General features: G+C 46.7%; 1 protein-coding gene across 7 annotated transcripts in view; it reads right to left on the bottom strand.

The window, feature by feature from the left end:
• Positions 1–18,891, bottom strand: part of SGSM2 (small G protein signaling modulator 2) — a 36,201-nt gene that overhangs the window by 7,140 nt on the left and 10,170 nt on the right. For 3 of the 7 annotated variants that reach the window (XM_063173911.1, XM_063173916.1, XM_063173915.1), the window contains exons 3-16: positions 13,609–13,771; positions 11,744–11,905; positions 10,181–10,248; positions 9,560–9,705; positions 9,086–9,220; positions 8,528–8,652; positions 8,165–8,232; positions 7,640–7,803; positions 7,011–7,140; positions 5,517–5,651; positions 2,903–3,053; positions 2,286–2,350; positions 1,780–1,925; positions 1,283–1,411 (exon numbers count right to left, since the gene is read on the bottom strand). In XM_063173911.1, the coding sequence (XP_063029981.1) occupies positions 1,283–1,411; positions 1,780–1,925; positions 2,286–2,350; positions 2,903–3,053; positions 5,517–5,651; positions 7,011–7,140; positions 7,640–7,803; positions 8,165–8,232; positions 8,528–8,652; positions 9,086–9,220; positions 9,560–9,705; positions 10,181–10,248; positions 11,744–11,905; positions 13,609–13,771 (1,787 nt within the window). The remainder of the gene's footprint in view (positions 1–1,282; positions 1,412–1,779; positions 1,926–2,285; positions 2,351–2,902; positions 3,054–5,516; positions 5,652–7,010; positions 7,141–7,639; positions 7,804–8,164; positions 8,233–8,527; positions 8,653–9,085; positions 9,221–9,559; positions 9,706–10,180; positions 10,249–11,743; positions 11,906–13,608; positions 13,772–18,891) is intronic. The other 4 variants (XM_063173914.1, XM_063173913.1, XM_063173917.1 and 1 more) reach the window with 4 other exon arrangements.

The following is an 18,891-nucleotide window of genomic DNA, read 5'->3' as shown; positions in this document are numbered from 1 at the left end:
TCTCTTATGTTCTAGCTGTACAAATGCACGTGCCTATGGAGATGGGGCTAGCATCCGTGAGAGATGGCTTCACATCTCCCACTCAAAACTAAGCATCTGGGTCCTCTTGCTCATTTCCAGACATACCTTTTATTTCTACACATGGATCATAAATCTGATAGTTCATATACTTGTGGAGATCAGAGACAGCAAAATGCAGTCTATGCAAGAAACCTCCAATATCCTTGCCTTTCTTGAAAATCTGAGATTAAAAAAAGAATGGAGCAGTGCTCAGTAGAACATTCCTGATGTACACACTACAGCCAGAAAATCTATAATAAACATCTACTAAGATGACTGGATTCAGGGGGGACAGTCTGGACTGTGACCTGGTTTGAACAGTGAAGGGCTCTGTTTCTCCATCTCTGAACTGATGGAGAACTGATTATTGTGAGTAAAACAACTCAAATTGCCAGAGCAATGTTGGTTTAGTTTAGGTTTAGCCCCCTTCGTAAGACACAGATTTGTCCATGGCAAGGCTCGAGGTCAGGCTGTCCTTCTGCTCTGCAGGTGCTCACAGGGATATAAATTACCCCTTGGCATGTAAAGTAATTGGGAGTTAGCAAATGCCAAATGTTTTGATATATAAACCCCTCCTTATCAATTTAATCCAGAACAGAATCAGCTACTGCATGAGTGCTACCTCCCTGGTAATAACACTAACTGAAAAGCAGATTAATGTGTTAATTATATTGCAGGCCAAACCTCATTACTGTTCCATCCAGTTCAGCCAATCTTTGGGTGATGTCACAAAAGCAATGTTTTACCACCACACAGTAACTCCAGAGGGTCCATCTGGGCTGTTCCCAGCTCCAGAAAAGGCCCATGCATGCAGATGCAGCACCATGGAGAAAAGGTAGTTATTTCAAGGAGCAGTCTGAAGTACAATTCAGCTAACACACCATATAAAACAGGGGTGAGTAAAATTCCCATCCAAATGTCAATGTCTCCCCATTGTATAAGTGACAAATTTGTGCACACAGGGTGTGCTCAGGGCACGTGCATGCCACAGACAGAGCTGAATGCAGGTTCCCTGACTTCAAGAAAGAGAGAACTCTCATTTAGTGGCATTCAGACATTAAAAGACAGTATGAAAACCCCTCTGTTAGCATGTGCTACTAATGTTTTCAGTAGTGTTTTTCCCTTGGGAATATCACACACTAATAAAGACCAACAGTTGCTATTCAGAAAACAAAACCTACTCTGCAAATGGAACTCAGATTGCACAGAAGCTATGGCTTACCTGGTCCATCTCCTTCTTGGCCATGCCAAATTTGTAGTGACCTAACAAGAATGGCCACACTTCCTTCCGAATCTCATGCTGGACCCCACCATAATAGACTCTTCTTAGTAATTCCAGTTCCTTGTAGTTCTACAGTGGCCAGGAGAAAGAGGTGTTGAAGGCAATACATAGTATTTAACCCAGGTACACTCAGATACACTTCACACTGAGTACAGAGACAGTGAAATACATGCAGGACACTAAATAGATGCTGCAGCTTGAGCCTTTAGGACCTTAGCTGAAATCCAGCCTAATACAGGCTGTCATGCCTTCCATAAAAATAATCTAAATTTGAATAGATGAGTTGCTTTGATAATAATTTATATCTTTGGCATCATCAGAGAAGCAAAGAAGAGACTGTAAGAACTGACTCTCTCACGAGTTGAGAAGTGACCCTGGGGTCGAACACCTCCAGTATTTCGTGGGGCCCGTGCATGCACACTGGGGATGTCACTGACCTTCCTGTCCTTCTGGTACTTGCTCCAGAGCTCCTTGGTGAGGCCGGCGGCGGCGCAGGCGGGGCGGTCGGGGGGCACGATGCTGTGGTTCACCAGCGCCGAGAGGTGCGTGCGCACCGTGGACAGGTGCCGGCAGTGCGCCAGCCCTGGGGACACGAGGGACAGCTCAGCCAGGGGCCAGGGACACCCAGGGACTGCCCTGAGCTCCTCTGCACCCGCCACAGTGAGCGGCTACAGCAGAGCCAGAGGCTGAACGGATCGACACACACCAGCAACATCCACGCCGTGCGTTACGCTGCCGTGTGAAACCGTGTTCTGTCCTCACTGGGCATCGTTCCTCACACTGCCAGCAGCAAAACCCACAAATACTGAAACCCTGCCACTGCAGCTACATCCACCCTACTGCCCTGAATTTAGGGTCACACTGCTTTCTAAGCCAAACATCCCGTGTTGTTTAGATAAACATACGGATACCACATGGGCCAGATATAAGAAGCTGCACTTACATCCATAGAAGGCTCTGGAAATGATCTGCCTCTTCATGCTTTCACACAACATCTTTAGGGGAGTTCTGTGGAGAGGCACCAACAGGATAAGAGCGGGTGGTGAAGACAGAGAGCATAAAGAATTCCATGCTGATCCCTGTGTCCTACACAGAGCAATTTTTTCTCTGCACCAAGATTTATTTAGTTAAAGGACACAGTAATAACAAACTCCACTTATTAAAGCATATCCCCCCACAACGTTTTGGCCCCAGGGAGATTTCCCCCTGGCACACATAGCCACAATTGCTGCAGGTGCACTGTAGAGGTCTGTGTCAAATGGAACTGTTGCCCTTCATTCAGTTGTGAATGACTTGTTAAAGATAACATTCCCAGAGCTGAAGTATTTTACACTAGACAGAAGAACTAGATGAAATTTTTCTATCAAAATGTGACTTGAGCACAGTTTAATAGGTTAGTCCTAATAAACTAAATTTCTTGCTGCCTAACTTCATCTTTTTATATTAGAAACTACTTGAAAATTGTTACCCTTGTCTTGAGTGCTGCAACCACTCAAGCGTTCCTGCTTTTACCCGTGGCGTGCACACAGTGCCCAGGTAAGCTCTGCACAGCCTGCTCACCTGTCGTGGATGCAGGTGCAGCAGCTGGGAATGTCGTAGGGAGAGCTGCCCATGGAACAGGAGATACAGGAGGAGCCCTGGCTGCAGTGCTCCAGCTGCCACGACAGCAGGTTTGCCCCAAAGCCTTGCATCTCTATCATCTCACTGGCGTCTGTGGAAAAACCAGACAAGACACAAGGACATCAGCCTCTTCCATTCTCTCCCTCTCCTCCTTCTGTGCATCCTGATGGTTCATGCTTCACTCCTCAACAGGCTCTGAGCCTCGGTTCCAGAAACAGGAGAGCAGCATCCTCAGAATCACTGCTCTGCACCTGCAGCATGCTGTGCAGGGTCCCTTCACCATTTGCCCTTCTCTTGCCCATGCACATCCCAGTTCACATTTCAAGAGAATAGAGAAAAGGGTGCTGCAGTAATAACTAAACTGGTTCTTGTGTAATATTATGGAACTGTTATTTATGGCCAGAAGAGATAGTCTAGCCCAACCTTCTATTTAATTCAGGTCTCAGAATTTCATTTTGCAGTTCCTGGAATCAGCCATAAAACTGCTGGTCCAGCCAGAGTGAAAGCTGGAGCATGAAAGAAATTAAGGCAGACTGAGTCAGTTACTTTCAGAAGATGCTTCTTTCCCCTCAGAACCAGGTTCTAAAACACAGCACAGAAGGACAGTTCCAGTCCTGCTAATATCCACACTATATTTATAAAAGGATACTCTCTACAGGAGTATGTGATCCAACTGTACAATGCAGCTTCCTGAGTTATCCCTGCTCTACCAAATCTATTTGCTTTTTTAACCAGCTTCAGAAAGGCAACTCAGAAAATCAGCAGCTCCCTTCAGAGAGCTTGGCTTCAGCTCTTCAGCCTTCCCAGCTGGCATTTGAACTCGTGGGGTTTTTGGTTTATAATAAATAACTGGCCTTTCAGCTCACCCATGATTAAAATTAAGGCAAATACAATAATGTATGTCATAAAGTAAGCCACTAAATTAACATTTACAAGCAAAATCCAGTCCCCTGGGCCGTGCTTTTAAGACAGATATTTGTTGAGTGGTGGGGAGGGGCAATTCCAAATCATCTCATGCATTTTAAATCAAGGTAGCACAAAGCATTTTAGGAGTGCCTATTAGAAAGTGGGCAGAGGTGAGGGAGGAGTGGAGTCAACCCATTTGTTAACAGAAAAAGCACAGGCTCATGCGGAAGCAGTCATGTGTGTTTTATTTCACAAAACAAAGTGTGATGCAAAAATGCTCTTCACCTTAATTCTTCAGGAAGGAGCTGAACGACCCAGTCTTTATTGCAGCTTCTTATTGGGTTCAAATAAAAACCACTGGATAAACATTTTTAGATCATTAGTTTTTGCCTCTCCTCTGTAGACAGGAAAATTGGGTTTTTAAATTCTAATTTTTATTCTGTTTATTAGAGAAACAAGGAAAGAACCCCACAGAACCTAAAGATTCAGATGAAAGGTACCTGAATTAGTGAAGAATTAGAGTGAACAGCATCTTTTATTTAATTGTAGTGGTGTTATCTGTAAATTCAGCTACATGCAAAAGTCGAGCATGTTGCAAAATGTCAAAGCAGATGGCTGGCAAACCTGCTACAACAGTGTTGTCATTATGGGATGGGGCTGCTGGAGAGACAGCAGCCCAGACAGGCACATCCCTCACTCTACCATCCCCTTCAAGATTAAATAGCCAAAAGCAGACACCTGACAGCCATTCTAGCGGGATAACTTACATGTTCTATCAACTGACTAAAAACTAAGTTGTGTTCCTTATGGTTAATGTGTATGTGGCAGTTAAATGTCTTCCTTCCCATTTTTGCCCATATCCAGGCACAATCAGTTGGGACACACTGAAACTTCCTAAAACAGAGTCTTTTTTCAAGGGCAACACTATTTTTGAAACTTCTTTCCATCCATGCCTTCCGAGAACTCTTTATTAACTTGGGCTGGGCTTTATCAATTTCCAGGGGCTGCTCCCTTGGGATAAGTGTGTGGGCAGCCTAGAAGAATTGAGGCTCTCCTTGAACACCTGTTCATACCCTGTCTAACCCAGAACTTTAGCACTGTTTGGCATCCGGTAGTTTAGCACAGAGCTAAACTACCGGATGCCAAATGCACACACATCTTGAGAATACCAACTTAATATGAAGAAACAGATGACAAATTTGTGGAGGGGTGGTGGAGCTCACAGCTGGTCCTCTGAAGCCCACCCAGCCTATGGTGGAAGTGGAATGCATGCACTGAGCCCTGACAGGCACTGCATCTCCACACAGCCTTCTCTGCACACTCTGCTCCCTCACTGTGAGATCACAAGCTGTCACACTCCCTCCTCCTTCCCTGAGAACCTGCTCTGGTGTCCAGCCTCTATGGAGGTGGGGCAGGAAGCCCCCTGGCAGAGGAGGTTTGCTGCTCAGCAGCACACACATCCAGGGGCAGGGAAAATGGGAAGATGCTGTTCCCAGTCCCCACAGGCTGTGAGCCCACTCCCAGCCTCTCTGCACATCTCGTGGTGTGAGTGCAATGTCCTTCCCTGCAATAATGCCAACACTGTTGTATGCATCAGTGGAAGGAGCTGCAAGAGAGCTCTGGGACACAGGGGGAGGAGGATAAAAACCTTTCATCCTATTAGGAGCTGTGAGGTTCCGAGAGCAGATCATTGATAGCATTGCGTGTAGCTTATCTTCCTCCTCCTCATCATCGTCAACAGAGGTAGAGCGGCTGGCAGCTAAGTGGTGGTAGTTAATAGTTACTGCTCAAAGAAAATAGTGAAAGAGGAGCATAAGAAGAAAGAACTCAGTGCTGTGGGAAAGCTCAAAAGGACATGGTCAGCAAAGACAACGGACCTGAATCCTGCCCTCTGCTCGAGGGCACAGCTCTTGTAAATGGCTGTGAAAACTGAGTTTCTTACAGAAACAAAGCATGCTCCACCAAACCAGGCCAGCCTTTGAGTGTGCACAGGCTGTGAGAGCACACGTGGCACACCATGGCAAGGGACAAGGATCCCAGTGCCAGCCTGCAGCAGCTGAGTATGCTTTTGAGCAAAGCTCCACAGGAATTCTAGGCTCCAGCTAGCTTCTGTCCTTCCCTGTGCCCTAGCAGTGCTGCGGCCCCTTCTCTGAAGCCTGTGCCAGATGCACGTGGACAGCAAAGGTCAGTCCCAGCTGTGTGTGGCTCTGCAGACAGGCAGAGCCCCTGCTGGCCCAGCACCTGCAGCCCCTGCCCCACGAGCCCCGGGCCCTGCAGCCCTCCCTCCAGCAGGCACAGGCACCAGGTGCTCTGCTGGTGTGTGCCACACTCACCTGTGCCAGCCCAGGAGCCCTGACAAAGCCCAGCACTGAGGCCCAGGCCCAGGAGGTTGCAGAGGAGACTTTCTCAGCTTTCTCAGCTGCACTAAGTCCCAGTGTGAGCAGTAACTCCAAATCCCCTGTAAACTCTAGGGTCTGATCTTCCCAGGAAGTTCTTGCTTCTTTGCCAGGGGAATAAAACTGAATGTGCTGCTTGAGAACTAGCTCAAATGCCTTCTTGCATGTAAGGAATTTGTATTCACTGATGACATGAGGTGGTTTGGTGCTTGGGAATTCATTGAGTTTCCTTGGAAGAGCCTTTATCCATTGTTAAGTTTGTGCTTCCAAGCCAGGAAAACTTAGCCCAGGGAGTTCTTGGGGTACTTTTAAGGGTTTGTGGTTGAGGGTTTTTTTCCTAATAACAACATTATGAGCAAGCATTGTGGGCAGTAAAAATATCCTCACTTCAGGAGCAAAACTGCTCTTGGCTAGTCAAGCAATCTTTTTTGTTTCAGTCTCAGTTTGCAAGCCCAGGGGAGTATTTTGAAAACTTGCTCTGTAAAACACAGAGTAAATACAAGATTCCCCTCCTCAACTCCATTTCCACTAAGATAGCAATTCTCACTGAATTAAGGGAACCTAAGTTGTACCTGTTGATCACAATTAAGTCTCAGTTAAATTTATCAGAGGCTTGGTTTTTTTACCCCCTTACAAAAATGTGGCTTGTCACCTGCAGGATATTACTTCAAGATTTTCTCAGATGCCTGATTTGGTTTTTCATTTGGTTTTTTTTCCAAACAAAGCAGAACTGTTTGGAAACTTACTGTTATCGTGCTTGTGTCCAGGATAAATAATTCTGAAGACATAATCTGTGGATGTGTCCTCAGCTGGCATCTCCTCCAGATCCACTGATTTGTTGCTGTTCCGCTTTCGAAGCTTTGGAAACACCTTGCCCTAGAGAAAAGAATAATTCCATACATTCAGCTGTGAGTGATTAACAGAGTGCAACAAACTAAGTACTACAGTCCTTTGGCATCTTAAATCTCCAAACTTTCAATGTTGGGAGGAGGTGAGGGAGAAAACAGTGGAGTCATATACAGGTGGTGGTTTAGGGGTACTTAATACTACTTTTCTGTGTCTGTAAACAAGCCTTTTCTTGTAATCCATGGGAGCTGGGCACCCCAAGCCTCTGGCAGCAGCTCTGTCCAGTCCATCTGAATCTCACTTCTATTGTGTGGGTTTGTATCTTGATGCAACAGCAGATTCCAGCTCATTGCTCAATGGGGTAATGAAGGTGTGAACAATTTTTACAGACCACGTGTATAAGAAGCAGACTGGACTAAATGGCGTTGTGTCCTGCTTTACCACAAAGCAGCTTGAAGTCAGTGCCTGGCCCTGAGGAGCAGAGACACCAACAGCAGCCTGACCCAAGAGCCCAGCAGAAGCACAGTACCTTGCCCTGCTGGGACCAGAGCGGGGGCTCCAGCTGGCCCCGGGGCAGCAGCCCGTTCTCCAGGCAGGACAGGAAGGCCAGCAGGTGCCCTCCCTGCGGGAAGTGCAGCGGGGGCCTCTGGGTCCCGTCCTGGCTCACCAGCACCAACGTCCATCTGCTTTCTGCTGCAAGGAGGACAAGGGGAGTCCACACTGTTACATCACAGCCTCAGTTTGCTGCTCTTACCTTCTAAGCAAATTTTATTTGGGATCATCTCTAAGTAGATAAATAAACCTTTGTGAGGCACAGTGTGATCTAAGGCTGATATCAGCCCTTTAGTCCTAAAGAAACTCAGGCTACATGCAAACTATGAAAGCCTCATACAGTTGTCATCCTCTATCAGCTGGGACTGGAGATTTTAACACTCATTCCCACATGGCCAGAACTAGTCAGAGATGTTCCTGACACTGAGGGAGGAAAAGCAATCATTCAAGTGGCTCTCCTGTTTATGTCTTTTTAAGGAATATGCTTAAGGGTTATGCTTACGTTGCTGGTGGCAGTGGATGCAGACGATCTGGCTCAGTGGCACAATCAATGCGTAGTCCCAGTAAACACTAAAAAGGAAGGAAAATGCAGGAAACATTGTTTTTTCCATATTCAGGAACGCTTGCAGTTCCAAGCACCTGATAGAAAGAGCTCTGCTAAGTTAATAACTGCTTATTAAATTTGGTCAGTGAAAGTAAATTATTGGTCAAGTAAAGGGCAAAGGAAAGCTAGTTTCTCCACACTGGATATTCTGGTACTAGGTTTGTACAACCTCTGCTTCCCTCTTCCCCTCCCCTTCCTCTGTCCTGGTGTCCCCCAGCAGGTTACACAGTTCTTCCCATCTTTCCTGAATGCAATGAGTACCTTTTCTCCAGTTCTGAATCTCCAAGGGTTCCATTCATCAGCTGGTTTGGAGTCCATTTCAATGTCAGACTATCTGCTGATTGATGAAGGGAGAGATATCCAGGAATTGCCTCCAAGTCATCTTTCTGTTCACAGAAGCAACAAACAGACAACCCAGGTTACTCAAGTGAACAAAATATCTGCATGAAATATATGCTCCAGTCTTTCTATGCCATGCAAGTTCCATAGCTGCAGTATCTGGGAAGTGTGGAGGGAAACCCTAACAGCAGAAGTACTGCTATACAATATTGCTATAGCAAGAGGGGAAAAACCACGGCACAGTCAGCTGGTTTATGAAATACAGTCCAGTATGTTTGCTCCTGCCTACAGCCCAGTGCTCACTGACAGTGGCCAGGCAGTGAAAGCATTTGTGATGTGTCAAATGTACCCCAGCCCAGGAGAGGCGAGCAGAAGGCAGCTCTGTGCTAACAGAACACAACGAGCCCTTGCCAGGTCGGAGCTCTACCCCAGCTCCAGCCCTCCTGCCCCGGTGCCTGCCCCAAGTGCTGCTGCACTCACCGGCTGCACCAGGACGTTGTTCTTGCCATAGAGAAGGTGGGTCCTGGAGTTCTGGTGCAGGGACTCCACGTACTCCCGTGCCGAGGCAGCAAAGCGATCTTCCGACGTGCTGCCGCTGGAGTGGCGCTTGCGGATCTGCACACACAGCGGGCGGGTCAGCCGGGGCACAGGCAGCAGGGCAACTCCTGTGCAGCCAGGGCTTGGCACAGAAACTCAGCCCTGACCGTGGCACCTCAGAGTTTCTTGTGAACTACCTGGTCAGACCACAACTGTCAAATGCCACAGAACTTAGTGCTGGGTCCCAGACTTTTCTACGTACAGATAAAGAGGGCACTGTGGCCCAAATGGAGTTCTAATCTGTGATAAAGCTCCGTTACAGAAGAAAGGCTGTTCCAGGTGCAGGTCCCTCCCTCAGGGGGCTGTTCTATTCCCAGCCCGTGCCCAGCCAGGGACAGGCACAGAGTTAATACCTACTCCCAGGGCCGGGCGCTTGGAGGGCGAGTCCTGGCGGCCGTGCGCGCCGTGGATGCGGTGCCGCTGCACCAGCTCGTCGGCCGACGGGTCGGTCCAGTAGTGGTCAGCTGTCTTTAGCTTGGTGTACTCCAGAGCACACGGTCCAACTAGGAAAAGAGACCAAAGGAGGAACCCTCTGAGCTGTTCAGAGACACACTCACTGCTGTCCTGCTGGCTGAGCACCGAAGGTGAGATTTCCTTCTCAAGCCAAGTGAATAACAATGGTCACTGATCCCAGGGGATCAGCCCATAATGCAGACAATATAATAATGTATCACTCCTATTATCCAGGGCTGTGTAAGAGTATTCCTGTAGGAAACAGTGCCCTGCCACAGCAGCATTAGCAGTTACAAACTGCCAGCATTTAGTAAAAATCCATTCCCATTCTGCTTTCAAACTCCACCAGATGATCAATCTCTTCTGGTCTTGTAAGGAACGAAACATCGTCACTATTGCTCTGTTATAAATAGTTAACTACATACAAGATACAAAATTCACCTGTTGTAACACTGTTATAATGCAAAATGCTTTAAGAAACAATTTACTTTCTTCAGCATAAAAAGTAACTTTGCAAGAACTCACCTAGCAGAGAAGCCAGTATTGGGCCACAAACAGGATCTGCCAGTAAAGCTTCCTTTTCATAGTATTTACTACAAATAAAAGATCAGAACAGTAGTTGGTATGAACCATTTCAAAGCTTGGGTGTAGCTACAGGTCTAACACAATGGGCCTCTTGATATGCTCATTCTGTCTCATCTCTTTTCCAGCTGAGCTCGGAGAGGCAGGAGCTTGCCTTGTGCTCAGTGTGTTTACCCAGTATATTTGATTTGGGGCTTTGGGCAGAATTGCAATATGGGAACAAACAATAGTTCTCTGCAAGCAATTTTGCCCATTTTCCACAGAGACAAAACAATCCACACATTCTTAAACATGTCTTCCATCTGTGAGGAATCATCTTGAAACACTGTGAAGAACTGTGAACTACTGCATTGCTCTTACAGTGACCCCCAAGTCTTGCCATTGCAGCAGGCAAAGCCGCTTCCCAAAACCACACAGACAAAAAATCCAAACACCCACAGCTCTGGAATGCCACTGTCCTCTGTGGTCTGTTCACTAGATGGGGCTCCAACTCTAAAGCACCTGCTCCTCCTCCAGGACAGAACAGCTGAAGGATGTGAGCATGGAGCATTTGAGCAGTAATGACACAAAAATGCATGGTAACAAGCCTTATGAAAAGGTTTGTTTTATTCACCAAGTCGGGTTCTCAAAATCACACACCTGCAATGAAGGACCTGATCCTAACTCATCTGAAGGGATGGGAAAGGCAATGAGGTGATGGAACAACTGAGAACAAACTCCCCTGATGTGTCTCCTGTGGATTATGTGGAAAAGAAATTAAAACCCCTTGTACCCATGTATCTGCAGACACTGAGGCAGTGGACTAAAATGCTTTCATTAACTGTGTCTCTGGGACATGGCCAACCCTCCCTCTGTCTCTTCCGCACACAGCTCATAAAATCCAAGCTGGCATTACATATCCCAGAGCAACAGTTTGCTTGAACAGCACAAAGACCTTTCTTCCATTCTCTTGCTTTTAGTGGCAAGATACATCATGAAAGCAAAGCTGATGACAAGGAAAACAGTAACACAAACTTGGAAAATACTGTGAAAATAAGCTGCTTTGCCCTTAGCTCTCATCCTTGTTCAGACCCATTGGCTTTGGATGAACAAGAATGTGTTGCAAGCACAGAATGACAAGAGCACCCTGCCAGCAAACTTCCCTTGTGGGACCACACCAAGCTTTAGGGTCCCTTCCTTTCTCTTTTTATGGGAGACTGTCCTCAGTGTGCCCCATTAAGTCTTCTGTATCATGCCCATTACAATATGGACACCTGATATACTTGAAGTTACATTTGTAGCTGATTTCTGGAAAGCTGAATGCCTCTTAATGTTTTTTGTAAGTCTGAAACACTGTCAGTGATGAAAAGCTAAAGTACAATTTTTCTAAATGCCTATGTAACTGGTTTCATCTTACCAGAAGCTTGCATCACAGGGGTTTGCCAAAGACTTTTGATGAAATCCCTTGCTGCAGACGCCTAAATGCATCAATCCAACAAAGCCCTGTGCTTCTGCTGCTTTCCTTACCTGCAGTTATCAACAATGTACTGCACTATCTTGTCCAGCACCTTCTCAATCAAGGCTGTCCGAACCCAGATGTGCTTGATGGCCTGAGGTGTCAGGACAGGTGTTTTGCTCGTGGTTGATCCCTGCCTTTTGAGGGGTTCCTGCCCATTTGGCTGATTTTTCCTGCAAAAGGTGATAAAATAAAAGTAGTCAGAATTTGCACAGCTGCATCATCCAGTGAAAGCCATCCTCCTGCATCAGGTAACACAGCGCAGCTGCAGGAGAAAGGAGCTGCAAAGCACAGGGGCACCTGCCTTGGCTCTGCACACACTGCCCTGGGCTGAGGGGAACAGGAACCCCCTCAATGTCTTTTCCAAAAACCTCCCCCTTCAAATAGAAGAAGATTCCATTTTGCCTCAATGAGGAAAGGAAACCCTGACATCTTCAGGTGCTTTGCCAGCACTTGCGTTCCCTTTCAGGAAACTGTTCAGTTACACAGAGTCAATACAATTTGTTTGGGTGAGATCTGTAATTGCCCCCTGCACTGACAGGGTCCCAAGTCCTGCAACAGGCCATGACAGCACCCCATCAGAACAATTTGGGTGTTTAGCTGCATCCCAAACAGGGCTTTTCTTAAGCCACAGGAGCAGTTAGGCTGTTACAGCCCTTCTGTCTCATTTCACACATCCAGCAGAGCGAGTCCACCCCCTGCAGTATTTCCCAATAGTATCTTTTCTGTGTGTATTTTCTACAGCACTTAAATTTTGTGGCTGTTAATAGCTGAAAAACACACAAAATTTGTCCAAGAGAAACCACAGAATTTAAGGTCATTGCTCCTCTCTGTCAGAGGATACAGTCAAAGTTCTCTTGTGGTTAGAAGGGTGTTTGTGTGGGCTCTTAAGCAGGAGAGAGGCTGGTGAATTTTCAGTAGAAAGCATCCTTCTTCTCAACATTTAAAAAACTAATCTTAATAAAATCCCTGTCTCTATCAGTAGGCCCAACTAAAAATATATCAAAAATAGGTACATATCTGTCAAAAACTACATAACAAAGTCTGATAATTATAAGTCTAATAAAGATAAATGTCAGAAAATTACACAGAAATATAAGTGCTAATTTAAATAATTGTCAGTAATGAAAGACAAGCTCTCTCACAAAGCCCTTCTTTACAGGAAATTGATCAGAAGCTAAAAGTTCCTACAGTGTGCAAAGAGCTCTCAGGGCACAGCAGTGCCTACAAACAGAATTAAAAATGCTCCTGTCCTGAGCTTATAGGACAAGACACTCATGCACTGTGATTTCATCTACAGAACCACATGGAAAATTTTAACTTTGCTACTCACCACCAGCAAGAAGTCTAAGACTTTCAGTAACCTTGACTCCAGGATTCTGTTGTGCTTAAGTCCAGTCTGTACTGAACAGCTTTCCTATACCATCACTCTTTGTATCCATTAATTTAACTGTTTCTGCTATGATACCTAGAAATTTGCTCCTGGTTTGGCAGGAGCATGCCAAAACAGCTTTTCCAGTATGTCTGTTCTTGAGTTCCTCCTTCCACCCCCTCCCTTCCCACCAACAGTCCAAGCTGGTCCACCATGCCCAGACTGTGAGCCCTCTCTGCAATCACCAGTAATTAGTCACTTCTGCTGCTGCGTGTGGGCTGAATGTGCTCCTCTGCTGCACTGAGAGGCAAAATGAAACCCCAAAGCCTCAGTTCCCCACGTCTGTCCCTTTGCTCACTGCCAGCTTGATCAAACACCAACACCTACAGGTGCTGACAGGACAAAGCTGTATCAGCTGGGCCAAGCCCCTGTGCACTCACGGGCAGCCTGTGTCAGCACCTGCACACACACCTGCATTGGCTGATAAACAGAGCCCAGCCTCACCTGCTCTCCACCTGCTGCTGCAGCTCCTGCACCTTCCTGCACACGTCCCCAGCTATGGCACAGGTCTTGCCCACCTTGGTGAAGAGCGCGGCCACCTTGTCGGAGCGCAGGAAGCCGGCAGCCCTGCGCTTCAGCATGTGCAGCAGGCACGCCTCCACCACACCTGTGGAACGGGACACAGCGTTATCCTCAGCTGCCTCCTGCCTCCTCCTGGGCCAGCCAGCCTGCTCACGGCCCCTGGGCAGGGCTGTGTCATCAGAGGGGGGACAGACAGACAGACAGAAACCCAGACGATGTCAGCATGTGTATAATCTGCTACTACAAGCACCTTGTAAAGTACAGGTAATGGCAGTATTTAATAAACTGGAATCAGCCCATGGTCTGACAGGAACAGGAGCCCGGTGCTGATGCCATCTCTGAGTGGAGCCAGGCTGGTTCATTCCCTGCCAGGGGAAGGAGCATCCGTGCAGGAACGCCCGCAGCGCTGCGGGGGACAGCAGCGATGACAGCACGGCCAAGTTCTGCACAGCACGGTCTAGCTCCTGTCTAGCAACCATCACAACAGCTCTTAACCCAGCAACTGTTGTGCTCTGTCTTTCAATTAGAAATAAAGAAAAAAGAAAAGCAGCTTTCCAGATGCCTGGAGCAATGCAGCAATTTGATTCCAAATCTTAGATGAAGCAACCTGCCTTTAAAAATAACTGCAAAGAAGTGCATTGCTGTTGCTTAGGAAACAGACTCTCTTCCCACCTTCACTGCTTTTTTTTTATTTCTTTAAAACAATAAAATATTAATGAAACAAATTTAGTGAAAAGCACAGCAGGCACAGCTTTAATTATTAATAAATGCTGCAGCTGCCACTGAGGGCAATTTCCCCAGTGACTGTCCCTAGAGCCCCAATATTTAACTATTCCATTGTGACATTTCTCATCACAAGAACTTGGGTAAGATCAGTCCCCAGCTGCCTATAATGCACACACAGGGGTCATCTACAAGGGGCGAGACATTGAAATTTCTGCTGGATTGCCTCAAAATGTATTTTCCACAGGACAAGAGATTAACACGTGTCCAGTTCTATGTGTAAGGAGCCCTTGGATTGAGGGGCAGGTTACAGCCCAGCCTGTGTGACCCTCAGGTCACTTCATTCTCCTACACTTCAACCCCAGAGAGAGACTAACTGCACTCTTCTCTCCAAGCTCCTTTCTACAAGAATTACTCCAGAACAGCTGGAATACATTCACATCTGACTTGATCTGAATGTGCTTGCAAACGCACCGCAGCTTTTACCCAGTTAGACTGGAAAACAGGCAAGCAGGGCAGCACACCTTGAGACACAGGTGCCGTCCCATTGCAGCCCAGAGGACCATGTGGGTGCCACCCTGGAGGCACAGGGCAGCAGAACAGCAGCAGGGATCCCTCCCAGCCAGCAGCAGAATGGCACAGCACTGCAGGGAGGGAGCAGCTCCTGGCAGAGCCCCCAGGGCTTCCCTTTGGCTGCGTGTCCAAGGCAGGCACTGATCTCACTGCACCTTGCCAGCATCGCCCACGGCCAGGCTGAGTCACAGAGGAAACCTCACACATCCTGAACAAACTGGCACAGGAGCCCCTCACGCTGCAGAACCTTCCCAAAGACACGAGGGGACCTTGGCCGTGGTGCTTTTTGATAAACCCAAACCGGGTGATCCCCAGGAGTCACAAACTGCACAGCTCACACTGCTGCCTAAAGAGACAACACAAACTATTTCAGGGGTGGTAGTACAAGAACCTTTGGGACAGGGAAATGGGGTTATTTATTCATTTCTGGGAAAATGAACCATTTCTCCCTTTTTGGAATCTGACACTCTAAGAAGACCTAAAAATAGATGATTCAGCTGTTCCTGGAGAAACTGCTGACATCAGAAAGGCATCACTGGGTGGTTTTGTGTGCACACAGGTAGTCTGTGTGAATGTACACATGCCTTTGCCTACAGACATGTGTGCACACAGGTAAGTAACTACTGCACAGCCCAGGGTGATCCCCAGCCTGCCTACTGTCACTGTACCTACAACAAACACATACAAAAACGCACCAGACAAAAAGGCAGCAACTCATCACACACACAGTGGAAAAGCAGCTCTGCACTGGGAATAAATCAGCACAGCTCAGGTAATTCTCTTGTATGGTTCAGCTGACAGCAGCCATCTAGAAATTCATTAACTCCAGACAGTTTTGAGGAACATTCTCTGCAGTACTCACTGCTGAATTTAATTAAGTGCAGATATATTATTGATTTACAGTTCAAATAATCACAGTGCCCACCAGGCTTCAGGAAATGTCACCTTTTTATGACTTCACCACAGCTACTTCTTCCAGGGTCAGGTGAACAGGTTTGGTTTTGTCCTTTTTTGGCTCTATGAAAATTCTGATATGACTTAATGGACTGTGAAATGAAAGTTCTGGGGCTGGAAGGGTGGTGAGCAGAGAAAAGAAAGCCTGTGGAAGGATTATTTATGGGGTGTACTTAGCAGATGAGATTTTCCTTAGACAGGAAGAAATACTGCAGCTAAATACCTTGTTTTCATGGAAACTGTGCATGGGGAATTGAATTCATGAGGCTGAAGAAATTAAAAACAAGTGAAAAGAGTAGGATGATAAAGAAGCCATCAGATGCTCATGATCTCCAGCTGCTATTGCTTTATCCTAGTCACAGATCTGCCCAGTTTGAAGCCAGTTCAGCCTGCTGTGTCATTGGGAGATGATGGAGCCTGAGTGCAAAGGGCTGCAGAGGAACATCCAAACCTGCTCCCGTGCCCCTGCACTCAACCTGCTTCTGTGGGCTGTGCCACAGAACATCCCATGTTCAGTAACTCCCTAGAAAATAATAATTTAAAAAGTATCTAAATGGACAATTCCCAGTTCTAAAGTGGAAACTTTGGGGCTGAAATTTAGTGACTGCTCCTCTTTAAAACCGTGATCATTAAGCTTCAAGGATCTCAGCAACCTCCAGAAAACAGAAGTGTTTTCATTAAACACTGTTAAGGGCAAATCAAAAGTACTGAAGTTTCTCTAAATATTGAAAATTATCCAATTTGATGACCCAGGATCAAAGCAAAATGTTTAGCAGAGTTCTCTAAAAAGCACAAGCGATTTTATTTCACTTCTCAAGCTAAAAACACATCCAGTTCAAAAACGGTTTCATTTCACATCAGAGCTAATATTCACTCTGTTTTTTTCCTCCCCACCACAGCACACCACTCATTAATTCAAGCATCATCTTTGGAGCACAATCAAAAATCTTCTAAATGTGCATGAAAAAATATTTGCTTCCCCCCAATTATGATCATCTCTGGTACACTCTCTGGGCTAATGTGTTTATCAAGTGAGGTAGAATCTCTGTAAACTATTTTTTAAGCATTATTCATCATTGAAAATGTTTGTTTCCCAAATAGGAGCAGTAATACAGGGAGACTTGTGTTTTGTTTGTGAGTGATCTGCATTTCCACAGCAGATAATCTTCATTTTTTTAAAATATCAATGTCAAGGGTAGAAAGCCAAAAGAATTAAGATGATAAACTGTCAGGTTGGGCAGTGGTTATTTACATCTGTTTCTACAGAAGTTGCATTTCTGTGAGGTAAGGAAAAAAGAGAGAAAACTGAATTCTTTGTTTTCTGTCAAATCTGAATATGGTGCTATTTAGAAGCCTCAAGGCAATCAGCTAAAAATCCCAAAGCATAAGGCATCTCTTCCTAATGGGGCTGGTTTTCAGAAGAATTGGAATGCTGTCACTCCAGCTGAAAATGATGGGAACAAAATTGTGTTATCTTTCAAAGACAATTAACTTTGTGCAAAATGGGATAACAAGTCATCCTGAGGAAGGAATTAACCCTGGGTGATTAGCAGTGGGACTGTAAAGCAGCCCTGCTGGGCACTCGTGCAGCTCAGACTCAACCATCCCAGATGACCCTGGGTACCTGCTCTCCAGGTGTCACCAGCCACATTCATGTTCCAAGGACTCCTGGCTTTCCACTGCCAGCGTGGATGGGGACTGACCCATAACCTCAGCTGAAGTTCTTTGTGCTCCTACAGACGTGCAAGGCCCTACAATTTCACACCTTATCAGATCTCAACTACTCCAGAAAATGCAGCCACACAAGGGCTCTGCTACTGCCTCCCCCTGCAGAGTGAATGGAGTGCTCATCTGCTGGAAGTAACTGCTGAACTGTTCCACACAAAGTCCAATCTTAGTGTTTTGCACATTCATTAACGACAATCCTGTCATACACTGGATTGCTCTGAAGTGTGAGGAGGACCCAAGAGCCACTCTGATTCTCAGAACACACCAGTCCTTCTGCTGTGAACAGATACTCAGTGACACGGACCTATTTCAAATAACAATTCCCTCTACTTATTTTTGAAGAAGGAAGCATCTTACAGGGATGATTATCCAAGTGTAGATGCCCCAGGGCTCTGTGGAAGGAAGCTGCAAGGATGGATTTGGGGCCCACACATCAGATCTGGAGTGTGAATTACAGCCTGAAGCACAGACATCTCAGGAGCACTTGTGGGTGACAGCTCTCCTTGCTCTGTTTCTGAGAACAATAAATGCTCACGCAGTCCTGATGTACACAGACACTGCAGGAGAGCAGAAGCACCAGCATAAGACACACATGCCAGCTCAGGAGTGCTTCACAAAAGCAGCCATGGGGTCAGGCCACAGCCTGGCACAGCCTGGCACAAGTCAAGGCTGTGTTTGAGTCTCCGAGTGAAGGAAACGCAGGAAGCTGAAAGAGCTGCTGTACAACTTACAGGAGCACCCAGGAGAGACTCTGTGAGAGGAGGTAGCACCATAGCACTCCCCTGCCACCTGGCACTCCCCTACCATAGCACTCCCCTACCACCTGGCACATCCTGCTTCTACTCCTGAGGTCACCACACAGAAGGACAGACCCTGCAGAGCTGGCCAAGGGCACTCACAGCACTGCATGGCTACTGCAGGGATCTGTTTGTGCATGGACCTCCTCAGCCACCACGGCTACTGCATCCACTGCATGGGTCTGTTTGTGCATGGACCTCCTCAGCCACCACATCCAGAACCACCAAAGGCTCACAGGCTGCTCAGCTTTCAGACAAGACTGGACTGGCAGCAGGGCAAGCCAGCACTTGGCTGTGCTCAGGCAAGTGTCCCTTCTCTGTAGGTGGCAGATGTCTGCTCAAAGGCCTCAGGCCACCTCTCTGATGTATTATTCACACAGAGAAAGCACCAAGGACTGCTTACTAATGGGAATTCATTACCTCCCAAGCT

Source organism: Melospiza melodia, chromosome 21 (assembly GCF_035770615.1).
Source record: "Melospiza melodia melodia isolate bMelMel2 chromosome 21, bMelMel2.pri, whole genome shotgun sequence".
Classification (NCBI taxonomy): Eukaryota; Metazoa; Chordata; class Aves; order Passeriformes; family Passerellidae; genus Melospiza; species Melospiza melodia.
Note: the sequence above shows the minus strand (reverse complement) of the source record. Positions and strands in the feature narration are given on the sequence as shown.